Source organism: Garra rufa, chromosome 4 (assembly GCF_049309525.1).
Source record: "Garra rufa chromosome 4, GarRuf1.0, whole genome shotgun sequence".
NCBI classification, from domain to species: Eukaryota; Metazoa; Chordata; class Actinopteri; order Cypriniformes; family Cyprinidae; genus Garra; species Garra rufa.
Genome location: NC_133364.1, coordinates 29,508,137 through 29,524,787, shown reverse-complemented (window position 1 = coordinate 29,524,787; position 16,651 = coordinate 29,508,137). Strand labels below are relative to the sequence as shown.

Below are 16,651 nucleotides of genomic sequence, written 5' to 3'. Positions count from 1 at the left end.
CTTTACAACGCCAATAGTGGTATCAGCATCGTTGAGGATTTCACGCTGAATGGGATATGTTTCAGTCATCAATTTTCGAACAGATGACTCCTAAAGATATGAGGCAGTTAGTCGAACAGTTAGTCAAACTAAACAATTAAAATAATTAAACAGGGTATCAATTTCAATAGACTATGGGCGTAGTGATGTCAGACAATGTGTCCTACAATTTCACGTGTCCTTACAACACAAGAAAATTATGGATGATTGCAGACCCACCTGAAGATCCCGGGTTTGAAAGGCACGTTTCAAGTCATCTCGTTTAGACAGCAGGTCTTCTCTACACACAGTCCCCTCAATGATTGGATCCCACGCCACACATCCATACAGATCTGAATTCCTGGGCCTTTTCTTTGTTGAATTTTCACCCCCTGCTCGCCTCTTCAGTGTGCTTTGCGGCCTCTTCATATTTTCAATTCTGTGTTCCAGCTGACGAAAGAGAGTTTCAGAACCATCTTTTGCAAAAGGTTTGTTTCCAAACGGCTCTGTCAGCTTGAAGGAGGCAGGATATTTTCCTACAATCATACTGGCGAGTTCCCTCAGCTTTTGTCTACCAGGTCTTCCTGGGTGTTTATGGAGGTAATCTTCAGCGACGATCCGAACCATCTCTCGTCTGTCTTTCCCCATTATGTACTTATTTTCACGCAACTCATCCATGACTTTTGAGGGAAATTTGTGCCATGGTACAGAATATGTGTCTTGGGATGGGGAGTCGGCTGTCTCAGGTGGTGTTGAGGGCAGCTGAAACCTCTGTGGCTCAGGTGTTGATGAGGGGCCAGGCCTGGTGAACTGCGGTGGAACTTGTGAATCTATGGATAACATGACACACATCTCCATAAATTAAACACATCATGATTGTTACGAATCAATTAATACATTGTTCCTCAATGTCCAGTTTGGGTCCACCAGGAATACAAATGGACCTAATTACGAAAACCAATTATAGGGTAGTTATTGCCTTGTACAGCTGATGGCAACCTTTTTTTAAATAAACCTTTGTAGTCTCAGAAAACTTGCATTAAAACAGATTGGCAAAAACTCACCTTCTTCCAATGCTTTGACAGCTCTGACGAATCTTTTGCACTGAATGAATGGCAGAGTGTCTTTAATGTCCTCCGGGTCCACAAGGCTCAGGTCATCTACAGAGAGAACTCCTAATTCCTCCAGTTTAGCCATGAGTGTATCCATCTGATCGCTACTGAGCGATGGCATTGCTTTCTTGACATAGTTTTTCACAAGTTCCATGTTGGTGTGTGTTTAAGAGGAATGAGCCACCGAGTACCTCTCTGGTAAGAATAAAGTGGATGATAATCATCAAATTTGTTCAAATCATGACAACTGAACAGGTCAGAAGCATTTTCATCAAGTTCATAGAGTCCAAGCTCAGGTACCCAGCTGGCAGTTTTCCCTCGAAGCAAAAGTAGGACAGTAGTTTCATTTTTTACAAAAATGCTTGCTATTTGTCCTAACTGCAGTTGTCCTTTGGCATAGCTCAGTAAGACCAGCATCCCATTTGCATATGTAGTGCCTTTAACCTGCACTCTCTCTGTGACAACTGAGTTAGTTGAGTTCAAATCAAATTCTTCAACCACTGTCTTTATGTTCTGGTCATAGAGCTCTGGATAGAACCGTGTTGAGTCTGAGACATGAACCTGGGGACTAAACAAGGTACCACAAGACTGATAAGCCTGAAGCAACTGGTGCCGTTCAGCCAGAGACTTTGTTACATTTATGAAGTTCTTACTTGCCCTAATGCACCGTTTAAAATATGAATGTTTTGATTCAAAGCGCATTGTCCAAGTATATATGAGTGGGCCAAATTGTAAAGTCAAGTGTGCATAGTGAAGCAGATAGTGGTGCTTCGGTCTAAGTTGAACTCTTGGAAATAACTCTTGCCTCAATTCCACATACAGTTCAATCAGTCCCTTCATGAAAGCAATCTGCGACTCTGAGAGCCGAGGTGCACAGACAAATTCAACAAGCTCCCTCAGAAGTAGTACCAGTCCCCATACTTCATTATCAGCATCTTCAATTGTGTCATGCACCAAAACAGGCAAGAATCTCAAAAGCCACCTGTTTTGGGCTGCATGCCCTCCAAGCCTTGCTCCTGTAGTGGGAATAGTGTTTAGCTTGTCGCTGCTTTCACCAGGAAATGATTTGATTCTTTCATTAAGAACCTCATAACTGAACCACTTTTGTGTTCTGATTAAGAACTGCAAAAACAATGCCAAATCATAATCTACTACCCCCTCAAACAGATCATGAGCTAAACAAGCTGGTAAACCTGGCTGACACACATGAAAGTTGGACAGTTTGTTGAAAACACTGTCACATTTAACACCGTGATGGGTGTTTACTTCATTGTTACTTTCCAGAAACCGCACAGTCTCATTATGATCAGCTGGATTTCTATGAGTGAAAACTGTGAGAGGGTTCGACTGAAATTCACTTTTTGTTGCCAAACAGTATCTGCAGAAATATTGAGCTGTGCTGAAATTTTCTGTAAAGCCACCAATCATGTGGGAGCCCAGATTATCTCCCATTATGCACGCAACAGTGCCTTTATATATCTTTCCATTGAAAGATATGCCCCTTTCCTCCAGCTCACACAAGTCTGACACTAGCTTATTGAAAATCTTATCTATTCCAAAGTATTTGCAATCTTTCTCTACACAGAGTAAAGCCAACTGTATCTGATCAACAGTTGATCGTTGGTGTGGATGAAAATTTCCAAGTGTGAAGTAGACAGCCAATACTTTATGCTTTGTCTTGGCAGATCCGAGTGGATTAGCCACCTCAAAAGCATCCTGAAAGAGCATTACCTTTAAACTGTCTGGGTCTGAGGAAAACATGGCATTGGATTTGATGGCCCACCCATCAGTGACATCACAGAATACATCATCTTCAGAATTTGAACTAGGACTGTGCTGATCTAAACCTTGATGTTTCAGAATTACTTTGAGGGTTTCCAGTATTGGGATGTAATGATAGTGCCTCTTCTGGCCACTGCGATTGCGTCCAAGAAAGACTTCAACAGGTTCAACATAGTCATAATGTGACTTGTAATATTTCAGCCTCTTGTGTTGCGTAGTTAAATGACCCTTTTCATGTAATGCCTTGTGCATAAGGCTTTGCTCGTATACACTATTCCCAAGAGATGTTACAGTCTCCTTTGGAACACCATACTGCCCCAGTTCACGGGCTAGTGCATCCACAGTATATTCCTGTTGAATATCACTTATAGTTCTCATTTCATTTGCTATTTCTGTTATTGTGGAGGCTGGGACCAAATATTTTGCCTGTAACCCCAAGTAAAACTGAGCAAGACTCTCTGTGAAGTTGTCTTTCACTTGGTCACTGCAGAAATTATCACTTTGTTCTGCATCAATGTTAAAACTTTCAGGTTCTTCAAGTTCTACAGGTTCTACATGTGATCCTTCACCTTGGAAAGACCGTTCTGTTAGTTCACATATATGAACTGGGGCTATCTTGGTAACATCCCACCCTTTATGGTATCTGGAAATATGCGTTAAAAAGGATGACTTTACATTGAATGTCTTTGAACATCCATCAAAGGGACATGTTACAGTCAAACCCTCATCTATGTGACCACTCAAATGACACTTTAAAGTTTTAAGATCAGCATATTCACTGCTGCAAAAATTAAACGAGCACTTTAACTGTACAGACACATTGCGGTTCCATGTTTGTGTGCTCCTACGGTCTACATGTGCTCGTGACATATGCACAGCAAGGCTACTGTATGTGTTAAGCTTCCTTCTGCAATCCCTATGGCCACATAAAAAAAATACATTATTATTATTTCTGTGTGTTCGGCAGTGTTTCAAGTAATCAGTCGAAGACCGGGCATTAAAGCCACAAATGTTACAAGTCAACATGTTTAAGAGATTGAATTTGCCAAGTGAAGGATAGACAGAATCAGAACAGAATCAATATGAAAACAATAAATTCAGATCAGCACAGTGAAGCACATTCACTTTTCAGATACCTTCAAATAAGCAATCTGCTTTGGGCTGCATGGGCCACTCTCTTTGGGCTGCAATGTTTTCCTCACTGCTTTTTTCCCCTTTCTTATAATGATTTTATAATTTCTTATCATTTCACAAGTCTTATAATGTACAGGGGAAATCTGATTCTACTTAATCATCACCCCTTTTAATTATTGCCATTTTCAGTTGTATGGTAACGTAACACAGCGAGCTATAACAAAACACTCACACGTGGCTAATTTACACACACAAGCGCGCCCAACTTATGGGCTAACTTTAGCTGGGCAATAGGCCTGTCGTCCACCCACGCTTCAAAATAACGCAAAACGCACACATTCAAATGTTACCATGAAACACACACGGCTACCAACTGACTATCGAGACCAAATTTCATGTACGAGGAGGAACAAAAAATGGCTTTTGACGGACTTACAAAGCGCAGGCGGCGTGCTAATGCTAACGTAGCTAGCAGCAAACGTCCACTCACGCTTCAAAATTACGCAAAACGCACGCACTCATACATGTCGACATGAAACACACACGACTACCAACTGCCTATCGAGACCAATTTAATGTGCGAGGGGGAACAAAAATGGGCTTTGGACGTACTTAGGAAGCGGAGCCGACATGCTAATGCTAACGCAGCTAGCAGCAAAGGTCCCGTGCTCAGCTGCGAGCCACACTACCCTGTATAGCTCCGGTTGGAATGCTGCTAAAAACCTAAAACCTTTGAGACAAAATTAACCAACTAATAATTTGCCCTACATTTCATGGGGGAAAGGCGACTGTCTGGCGAGGGGTGCCAGAACAGAACGCCCGTCGCCCGCCATGCAGACGTAAATGAACAGAAAACGTGCTTATCATGTGTTTAACTCAATATATTTTGTTTGAGAGGTGGCACTCCATTCCTATTCTCATTACACACAACCAACCTGTTTTCAAGTGACTCGCAGAACTTCAGCCTGGCACTGACCGCACTGAATGTAATGGCGTCGGAAAATTCTGGCTGGGGGAGAAAATTCTACCCATACTGCCTTGCGCAACAGCAAACTTTCCGTATTTCGCAAAACGGAGCGAATCCGTAGCAAATCCACGGTAAAGGGACCCGTAAATTTACGGATTTTTTTAACAGTGCAGTAAATTAATTTTTGGTAAGGCTTATTCTGCAAGATTGTAAAAAAAAAAAAAAGAAAAAAAAAAACAAGCTGCTCAGATTTCGCTTCTACAATGAAGGGGGATCTTATAATATTACGGCCCTTTATTCTGCAAGCTTCCAACTATGGCACCGCTATTGTGTTTTTGCAAGTGACAATGGTGTACCAGTTCTAACGTAATGGCGAAAGTTCGAGGAAAGCATGCTAACTGTCTGCTGGCTGCACAGAACATTATTTAGAGTCCTAGCCTCAGAGGAGACAAGAAATCAGTGGATTTGTTGGCTTACTATATATTATGCTGTTGCCACACAGATCTAATATAATCATACAATTTCTTTCCCAGCTGTTTAACTTCACAGACATAGCTGACTTTTTTGTAACTTGTTTGCATTTGACAGTTTAAGTGCAATAAGACATGAATAAGAACTCTTTTAGTTTACTCACATGCCATGTGACAGGTGCTTTCTGTGCACGTGCTTCGAATGTGTGCTCTCAGAAAACTGTATATCAAAAGTTTAAACAGATATGGCTTTAAAACACATTAGTTTATGTGACAGACATGTTAATCAAAACCAAACAGATTTTTTGAGGGGCAAAATATCTGAGTTATGAGCTGTAAGGGAACAGCTCTATTCTGGAAAAAAGGGGCGGGGAGCAGCAGCTCAGCTGCATTTAAACAGCATGTTTCTGCTTCCACTCAAAATAGGCATTTTCCAAATGATATAAAAATGATATGTAGAGTATTTTGAACTGAAACTTCAAAGACACATTCTGGGGACACCTGAGACTTATATTACATTTTATATAAAAAAAAGGGTACAATAGGTCTCCTTTAAAGTCTCTTCCCCATTAGACGTTCTGACAGGTACATGTACTGACATATAGGCTTCTGCTCTGTTTAATGTGTTTAAGATGTGGGGTTTTCTTCAGTAAATTTACACTTACATTACAGGTATTTTCTTTATCTGTAAATGTTAGAAAATTATGGAAATAGTTCCATTTTGTTGTCAGAAGTAGATGAGCCTTCTGCAAGCAAGTCTCCACTAAACTCTTTCAGTGAACTACAGATGTGGCAATTAACATATCACTATTAATTGCATTTCAAATTTGAATGGTTAATTGATTTTAAAGGCTCAACTACACCGAGTGATTCTGTTGCACGGAACAGAACTGTTGCAACTTTCAGAAAAAAACAAAATTACACCAATGGTGCAAAAAAAGTCTTAAAAAGTTGTGCTTGTCAGAGACACAGAGGCTACTACACACACTAGATTAACTATTGCAAATAGACTAAACAATGAAGCTTTATTTCTACCATAGAAATGCCTGAAGTTGGCAGTGTGGATCACCTGTTTGCAAAACTTGCTTTAAAAAAGTTGCTGCTAAAGAAGCAAATACATCAAATTTGATGCAGCACCTGCAGAATCACACCCAAGTAAAGGTAAAAGGTAACTGAGTTCAATTAGTAGATTAAAACACAGGTTAAAACACAGACAAGGGTCGACATCAGCAAATAGGTAGACACAAGCGTAGTCCAGTAAACAGCTGTGGGTCAAACAATGACAGGCGTAATCCAGGGGGCAAGGCAAACGAGAGAGGCGATAATTCCAAGGCAGGCAGCAGACAGACAAGTTAAACAGGCAAGGATACAAGACTCGGCTAACTAGACTATCAACAAGACTAAACTAAACTCAAGAAACTCGGAATGGCTCCGTAATGTATCTCTAACACAGTGATAAATGCTTACAATACTCGGCCCTGAATGATGGCTGGGGCCTCGTATTTATACTGTCTGATTGGCTGCAGGTGAAAGTGTGATTTGGGCAATGGAACATGGGAAGTGTAGTGCATGGTGACGTGTAACAGTCTGTGTAGTGTGAGAATCAATAGAATGGCAAGGCAACCTTTGGTGGCGGGCAGACAGAAGACCACAGACAGGATTCGTGACATCTATAATAACATTAATCAAACAAAAGAAAGTAAATTCACCCGCTGTTTTAACAGGATAAATCCTGTAACTATATTTGTAATGTATCAAATATCCTGTCTTCAACACATTAGTTTCCTAAAACATCCCTCTCATGGCACTTAGAGACAACAACATATATAACAATATCAATAATGGCACAACTAAATTGTTTTCTTGTTACATTTATTTGGACGACATATCACTGGGATTGTTTAACAAAAATAAATGAACAAATTAAAATGCTTCTATCATCATTTACTCACCCTCATGTTGGTTCAAAAATATTATGACTTATCTGTCTGCATTTTATTACACACAGCAATCATACTGCACATAATAACCATTTCCACATTAATAATCATTTCCACATTAATAATTTAATATTAATACATAAATAAATAATTAATAAAAAGTCAAAACTTAATTTATATTGCAAAATGAATTATTTGGACTTTTATCAGAAGAAACCAAATGAACCACTGTGTTTAGATGATTTATTTTCGGACTGGATATAATTTGCATCAGCAATATCATTACTGGTAGCTTTTTCTTGCTGTTGTTTTTTATCCTTTGTGGTTGAAAATGTGATAAAAAGGATATAGAGACATATTATTAGAGTAAACTATCAAACTATCACATATTCAAGTAAAACTATCAAATTTCTTTTTCAAATGTAGCAAAGTTGCTACATTCTTCTGAATTCCAATAACATCCTCTTTTTATAGTATAACATCGAAGTCATTATTTATATACTAATAATAATAATAATAATAATAATAATAATAATAATAACATTAAGTCAAAAACCACAATTATTTCTCAGCAGGAAGATTGGGGAAGTTGTTTTCCCCATCAAATTGTGCTTTGTATTTTCTTCAGGCTTGAATAGGATGATATAACATTTAGGTGCAAATATGCAGAACAGTAAACCAAAGCTTGAGGCTAAAATGGCAAATATCTCCACAGCTACAGTGAATTTGCCAGGAGAACTGACATAAGCTGGGATAAATGTGATCCATACAGCACAGAATATGAGCATACTGAATGTGATGAATTTGGCTTCATTGAAGTTATCAGGCAGTGTGCGAGCCAGAAAAGCCAGAATGAAGCACAAGACAGCCAGCAAGCCAATATAACCCAGCACAGACCAGAAACCTATAACAGAACCCAGACTGCACTCAAGAACAATCTTTTCCTTATAATATTTCATATTTTTGAGAGGAAATGGGGGTGATATTGTTAGCCAAAGGACACAGATAAGAACCTGTACAAGTGTAAAGGCAAGTACACTGAGTCGTTGTTGTGCAGGCCCAAACCATTTCATGACATTACTTCCTGGAAGTGTAGCCTTGAAGGCCATTAACACAACTATTGTTTTGCTCAGAACACAGGAGATACAGAGGACAAAAGTGATCCCAAAAACTGTGTGACGCAACATACAGGACCACTCAGTGGGTCGGCCAATGAAAGTAAGTGAACAGAGGAAACAAAGAGTCAATGAGAAAAGCAGCAGGAAACTTAGTTCTGAGTTGTTGGCCTTTATTATAGGGGTGTTCTTCTTTCTATAAAACAGGATGGCCACCATCGCAGTTAATCCTACTCCCAACAGTGAGAAAAAAACTAACACTATACCCATAACTTCTGTGAAAGATAGGAACTCTATAGCCTTTGACACACATTTATTTTTCTCAGCATTAGACCAGTATTCCCCTGGACACTGCTTGCAGTTATTTGAATCTGGAAAGAAAGTCAGAATCACTAGTTAGAGACAAAAGGAAAACAATTTACATGAATAAGATGGGCTTTGAAATTACCTGTCTCATTACTAATTTCTCCTTCTGCACATGGAATACAGTCATAACAGCAGACAGGTCTTCCTTTATGTGCAGCCTTTCTAGTGCCTGGAGGACAGCTCTCACTGCACACAGACCTTGGCTTCTAAATGTAAAACAAAAAAACAAAAAACAAAAACACACACACATACAAATACACACACACACATATATATATATATATATATATATATATATATATATATATATATACACCAAAAGGTTCACATTTGTTAAAGGGGTCATGAACTGCTTTTTTTTCTTTTCTTTTTTTTTTTACTGTTCTCTGAGGTCCACTTATAACTTTATCAAGATTCTTACATAAAAAAATATCAATACATTAAAGATTTAGAGGTAATAGGCTATTTTTGTCCTGTTTTTGACCCTCCTCGTCAGAACGCTCTGTTTCAAGAGGCGTGATAGTATGGCCCACTGTTATGATTGGCTTGTGTATGTTTGATAAAAAACAAAACAAAAAAAACAATACACTGTAAAAATAAAAATTTAAAAATTTAAAAATTAGTTTCAACTTTAAAAAGTAAGTGTTTGTGCTGCCTTAACATTTTAAGTTTACTCAACTAAAATTTCCACATTTTCCCGTAGTACAACTTAACATTTAATGTTGACTAAACTTAAAACTTTAAGGCAGCATGAACACTTACTTTAAGTTGATTTTTTTTACAGTGTAGTGACCACATTTAATGTGTATAAAAGATAAACTGCAAATATTGTGGCATAAATATTCCTTTTATAACATTTTTTTCATACTCATAATGTCATGCAATAAGTCTTTTTCATTTAAATTTAAAATTGAAATGTGATGTAATTTGATGTGCAGCAAATGCATTTTGAAGTTAAAATGTAAGGCAAGAGAACTTGTCAATGCGTTGAATGTGACATAGGCATAGTTAGTTGCCTGGCAACTAATGGGGTCGTTCCAGCTGGAATCATCAAATTTTGGAAAAGTTCCCCACCTGACCTCCTCAGATTTGTCTGAAAAAGAATCCAACCAATGTTCAGAGCAATATTTCCCATGAATGACACCAGGTGTGAACATGAAACTTTTTTTTTTTTTTTTTGAAAGAGCATGTTCTTATTGATAAAATATAAAAAAAAACTAAAATGTTTTTTTTTTTTTTGCCTCATTTTTCTGTAATGATTTTCTTTAAAAATTATTACAGAAAAATAAGGGCAAAACCCATGCCATTTTTGATATTTTATCAATAAGAACATGCTCTTTCAAAAAAAAAAAAAAAAAAAAAAAAAAAGGTTTCATGTTCACACCTGGTGTCATTCATGGGAAATATTGCTCTGAACATTGGTGTAAATGAGGTTTTTCAATTTTTTGACCTTAATATCTCAACATCTATAAGACTCTATTGTCTAATGTCAAAGGATGTGAAAGACATGGTACATATCAGACCATTTACCAAGTTTGATGCTTATACATTGAAAATTGAGGTTTCTATGGACATCTGAAAACTCTTAAAGTAATAGTTTCGAAGAAAATTAGAGGGCCAGCATTCAGGTGTAAATTCAGTAACAATGCCGTGAGTTGTAATTCATCCAGTTCTGGACTAGGACTCTTAGCCCAGAAAATTTCATGGACCTGGCACAACTAGTTCTGGAGATATTTCAGTCTGAACATGGTCACTCAGACTGTGATGCCAAAACGGGGTAAAAAACAAACTTTTTGTAGATTTTTTGTAAGAAAAAGTATGCACAGTAGAGATCTGAAATTTTGTATATGATCTATTGGGCATATTACCCATCACATAGATTTTTTTCAGACAAATCTGAGGGGTCAGGTGGGGACCATTTGATGATTCCAGCTGGAATGACCCAATGAAAAAATATATGCCTGACAACTGATGAACAGAAGGCTTACGATTATCTGCTGTTTTAAATGTTGTGATTATTCATATTTTTAGCCAAAATACTTTTAAAGTGTACTTTTATGAGACTTTAAAGAATTCAAGGACCTTTTTTCATGACAAGCGGCCAACAAGGTATTTGTCTGTAAAATGTAACGAGTGTTTATAATAGTGCCATTTTGTTTTTGATTAATTTTGTATTGTTTTCACTTGTGCATGAACCAAAAGTGTCTAAGGAATAAATGCCTGTGTTACAGAACAGACCTGTGTCTGTGTCATTGTGAAAAGAGCTACACAAACCATGTACATTCATAAATACACTTTTAAAATAATTTTAAGTTGTGTCAATTAACTTCAGCTAAGGTGTTTTAACAAACATGAATTAACAATGAAAAGTTTTTAAGTGATCTAAATTGATAGTCTACTAAATGTAATATTGTTTGTCATTTACTATGTTTATGTGTGATTAATACAATAATTTATTATTATTATTATTTATTTATTTTAATTGATTGATTGAGATTGTGTTTCCTCAGTTTAAACAAACCATGAAGAACAAACATATTACTGTCATTTACCTCCTGCTGTCCCCCAGCCCAGATTATGTTTTCAGTGTTGAGCATAAAGCGTTGGTGAGGGGGCAGTGAGGCATCATAGTATCCCACTGATTTAAATTGTACTGAGCCTTCTGAGTCCTGCTGCCAATTGATAATGTCATATTGGGCTACTGCGCCACCAGTGCTGTCAAACCACACACTATCTCCCGTCTTTATGGTGAAATTTACCTTTTTTAGCGCCTCAACAATCTAGTGAAAAAAGACATTGACATTATCAGAAAGAGCTTTATCACAGGCAATTTAACAGATAGTTTCCTCATTTTCACCCTTCTTATTTACTTTTCTTTCATATTTTACCTGCTGTGGTTTTATTGTCAGGCCTTTCTCACAACCTTCTTTTTCTTTGCATTTGAGTAGACTGTGTAGTGAATTAGCTACAGCATAAACTGCTTTATAGACATAGCTTGCATATCTTTGTTCAGGCACATCTTCATTGTAATCTTTTAGTAAAAGTAAATCTTTATATCTGCTGCAACTTATTGCATATTGAGAAGAATTCCCCTCACTCTGTGAACATGGAAAAGCTGTGTTCCAGAATTCTTTTATGACATAATCTGCAAACCCATCAACGTTGATTTTTCTCACTGCAAACCCCAGTGACCCCTCAAGCACTCGAAAACTGTTTGGAGTAATCAGACTGTTTACAGTTATCCATGACTTTACTCCAATAATTTGGAAGCCTGTAATGTTCTGAATACTTAACTGATCAGTAAGTAAGCCCATCTCAGGAAGTGAAATAAATGCAATAATCACTTTTGCTGTGCTTTTTCTTATTGTGTCTACCACTTTCTGGAGTTTTTCTGTCTCTGTTCGGTAGAATTTGACAGAGTATTCTACACAAATCCCATTCTCCTGGGCTATTTTCAAAAATATTGCCATTCCATAGTTTCCATATTCATTGTCACTGTTCACAGCTCCCACCCAAGACCAGCCTAAGTCCTTGACTATGGATGCTAGTGCTCTGCTCTGGTGGTAATCACTAGCCATAGTCCTGAAGACTGAAGGGTAATCTTTCCTATTACTAAGACATTCACATGAGGCAGAATGACTTATCTGAAAAAGAAAGCACAAGAAACAGTGATATAGTTATCTGCATCTGTGATTGTCTTAAACATTCAGTGTTATTGCTCTTTACCACTGGAATTTTAAAAGGTCCTGTAGTTCTGGACAGAATCACTGTTGCAGAAGACTCTGATTCGCCTATGATAGCATGTAAAGGAGACTGTCCATTGCATATGTATCCTGCTCCGAATGCCTGGCCATTCATCAGTCCCATAGTTGCACTCATGGTAGACAGTCTTGACCCACAGGTATCATAGATTCTGTAGCCAACAGAAACATTTGGAAGCAAACTTTGACTTCTGTTAATCTCCTCAATGGCAAAGATCATGATTTGCGCCAGTCGAAAATCTCTCAGATACACACTGCAAAATTAATAATTAAATCAGTAGGCTAAATATACACAACATTTGACAATGAAACACACATGCATTTTTTATTAGAAAAACAAACAATATATATATATATATATATATATATATATATATATATTATCTGCTCTAATGTTTCAAATGTAACAAATGTAACAACCTGGAGCATGACAGAAGCTGAGGTTTTTGTCTAAACTCAAATGAAGGTAATTTTTCTATGCTGTGGACTGGAAAAAGTGCTCCAATGGTTATGTCTCCATCCATGGAAAGCAGCGGATACTGAGGGTCTCCCATTATTCGACAAAGAGTGTTTCCTGCCTTGGTATGAAGCTGATGGAAAAACAGCAATGTGTAAAGAAAGAGCATCCCAAAGACTGAGCTCAACTGTAACTGCCAAATGCAAATGGCATGATATAGTATTTGCACGTTTATATATATAATTATTATAGAAGAATGACTGAGAATGTGGCCAATAACATCATAGGGCAGGACATGAGTCAGGTCAAATAGGGGTGGAATAAATTCAAGCTAATTAGCCAGATTTATGAATAAGGAAATACTGGAGAGTAGATTCCCTTTCGAGGGAACTCTCACTGCATCCTCTGGAGGGCGCTATTGGGGAACGTCGCAGTGTGACTCGTGTCTGAAGAATACATAGAAAAACTACATGAAATGACCATCGACAGCATATGACGACACCGCGGCGCGACCGCCGCTGCCGGTGCGTCACTGCCGGTGCGTCACTACCGGGCAACACAGTATAAGGAGGCGCCGATGCAAACACGCATCCTCTTCGTCATCTTCAGCTTCTCTTTGTCTGAGCGTGCATACTGGTAAGACTACCTCTTCCATTATTATTACGGCGAGCACTAGCAAGATGTTTAAGAAGTGTGTGGATCCATGTCCGTGTTATTTAACATCTGACGACACACACAATCTTTGCATCTTATGATTGGGTGAAGAGCACGCACGCAATGTCCTTGAGTTGGCATCGTGTGTTCATTGTGAGCGTTTCTCTATGAGAAAGCTCCGTTCTCGCCTGTCTCTGCTTTTGAGAAAGGATGAGCGTCCATCTGTTCCCCGCGGTTTGGGTCCTGCCGTGGCTGAGGCTCGGAGGAAACTGAGTTTGTGGGGATCTCAGTTGGATCTGGCCGATGAGCTAAAAAAGGGGCTTTCCCTTTCACGCCCATTGGCCAGAGATGAGGATGAGCTGTTGGATGACGATGACACTATTTCTTTGACGTCATCGGATCCTGCAGAGAGTGCTCTTTTGGGTTGTACCCAGGAAGAGCAGGAAACGTTATATGAAGACGAAGAAGCCGAGGCTGAGTCTTCTCGTCCTTCCTGCCCTGCATACGAGGAGCTTTTGGAAGTTATGGATCGTGCTATGGCAAGGCTTGACTTGCTGTGGAAGCATATCAGAAAGGTGGTCCCGCGGGGCCGCCTTGATGAATGCTATCTTTCTGATCATAACCTCCCGGCTCCAGTGAGTCTTCCATTTCTACCCGATCTCCATTCAGAGATCGAGAAGGTATGGAAAAAGCCCTTTTTTCCCGCATCCATAGTTTCCCAATGGCTAACTATGCGAACATCGAGGGAATGCGAGAATATGGCTATGAGCGGATGCCCCCTGTGGATGAGACGCTAGCTAGCTAGCTATCTCTCTACAGGGGAAGCATCCTCTCTTAAGACTCCTTCATTGCCATCAGCGCCCCTTTCAGGTTACATCTCGCTTGAATGGCAAGGCGTACGCAGCAGCAGGTCCGGCGGTGGGTGTGTTGCACACTATGGCGGTGCTTCAAGCCTACCAGGCTGACTTGCTGAAGGACCTGGATAAAGGTCAGAGACTTTCTTCTGACGAAGTGGCGGAACTGCATCGCACCACAGATCTCGCTCGCCATGCCACCAAGCAAGCTGCTCCCCACATGGGCAGGGCTATGGGTGCTATGGTGGCTACGGAGAGACATCTGTGGGTAAATCTGGCCAACGTCGGGAAGAAAGAAAGGGGCTTTCTCCTTGACGCGCCAGTTTCGCCTTATGAGCTTTTCGGTGCCTCTGTCGAAACGGTGGTCGAGAAGTTCAGAGAGGCGAAGAAGCTTTTAAATCCTTCCTCCTTTGGGGTCCAGGTTCGAACCCCAAACAGACCAGGGGTCCTGGTCCGTCCTGCTCTGATGAGCAGGGAAACCTGATACTGTCTCAGGCCTGTGTGTTGTGTTTGTATCTTCAATTCAATTCAAGTTTATTTGTATAGCACTTTTCACAATGCAAATCGTTGCAAAGCAGCTGTACAAAAAAAATGTAGGCTACTACAATATATTTAGTAGCTTTTTAGTGGTGACTAATGTATGTTAAGTCAATGTACATATGGTATAAATATTAAAAACAGTAATGGTGTAATCAAAAACAGATGATGAACACTAATAGTAATGATTATGTGTTGCAATCAAACTTGTAGAAAAATTGTGTAGTGCTGTATGTTGTTTCAAGGCTGGCATCATCGGTGGTCCTCTGGGGGGTTGGCATCATCTCTTCTTCTGAATCCAGGCTGAATCTTGTGTAATTCCTAGTTACCACGGGATGGAAATCCTGTGGCAGAAACAGAGAAACAAATAGAGAAATAATTAGCGTAGCTGCTGTTCCAACCAAGCAAAAATTATGTGTTTTGCCCAAGCTGAAGAATGTTGATGTGCATTTGATCAGATGTAACAGATGACAACTTATTTACATTATGTGATGGTTTTTTAAAAGTTGTGTACATTTTAGGACTTTTTATTTAGAAAAGAAAAAGGTTCTATCTACAAAGTCGAACTATAATTTGGCTCTATAAGGTTCTATCTGTGAGCCAATCAGCACTTCGAATGCAAACAAGAGGACCAATCAGAATCAACTTTCTTTGTTATGTCACCCGGACTGCTCCATAACAGCAGGAAATATTACACGTAAAACAACAGTAATTACACGTCTTTAGAATTAATAAGTGCAATTCACGTTTAATCCTCAAAGTGGCACTGTTTAAAACATAATGATGGCCTGATTTTTTTTACTCATAATTACCGCTACCGGCATTATATTACCGGGATAAAACAAACAATAGTATCTGCAACTGGCTTGAATGGCTTTACTGTAGAGCAAATGCATAATGTAGAGTACATAATGAAATATAAGTGTCACTGTCGTTTGATGGTGAATGTGGTCAACAGCGATCAAACTGTTACTATTAAAGATATTGAAAACGATAGTCATATTCGAATATGGTTGAATATGGCTTTTAGTGAAATAAAGTCCCGGTCAGATGGATTAGAGTAGCTGTTTTTTTTTTTTTTTTTTTTTTTTTTTTTTAACTGTTTCTGCAATAATGTCTTTAATTACTCACTATAATCATAAAATTAACATCTGCTCTGGACAAAATATTCAGCACTGCTTTTTATGCCTAACTTAAGAAAAAAATATTTGTCCTATAAATAAAATAAATGTGATAAAGAAAGCATTATATTGACCTTTCTCATACATGTTGACACATTGTTACAACAGTAATTTATGTTTTAAAACAAATTGTAAGTAAACTACTTTTATTTCTTGAAAATTGTTGCTTTAATTAATGTTTTGCGAGATAGAACCTTATAATTCCAAGCAGAAAACGACTTTTTAGAATTAGAAGGTTCTATCTGCATTTGACCTGTTCCCAAAATCCCCATTTAAAAATTTGAGAGGATTTTGATATTGTAC

General features: G+C 38.6%; 1 protein-coding gene across 1 annotated transcript; it reads right to left on the bottom strand.

The window, feature by feature from the left end:
- Positions 1 to 7,971: 7,971 nt before the first annotated feature.
- LOC141332861 (extracellular calcium-sensing receptor-like) lies at positions 7,972 to 13,291 on the bottom strand. The gene is made up of 6 exons (XM_073837822.1): positions 13,086 to 13,291; positions 12,631 to 12,919; positions 11,793 to 12,548; positions 11,457 to 11,684; positions 8,987 to 9,110; positions 7,972 to 8,909 (listed from the first exon to the last, which is right to left on the bottom strand). Exons 1-6 carry the CDS (start codon positions 13,289 to 13,291, stop codon positions 7,972 to 7,974), a joined length of 2,541 nt encoding a protein of 846 aa, XP_073693923.1.
- Positions 13,292 to 16,651: the final 3,360 nt, after the last annotated feature.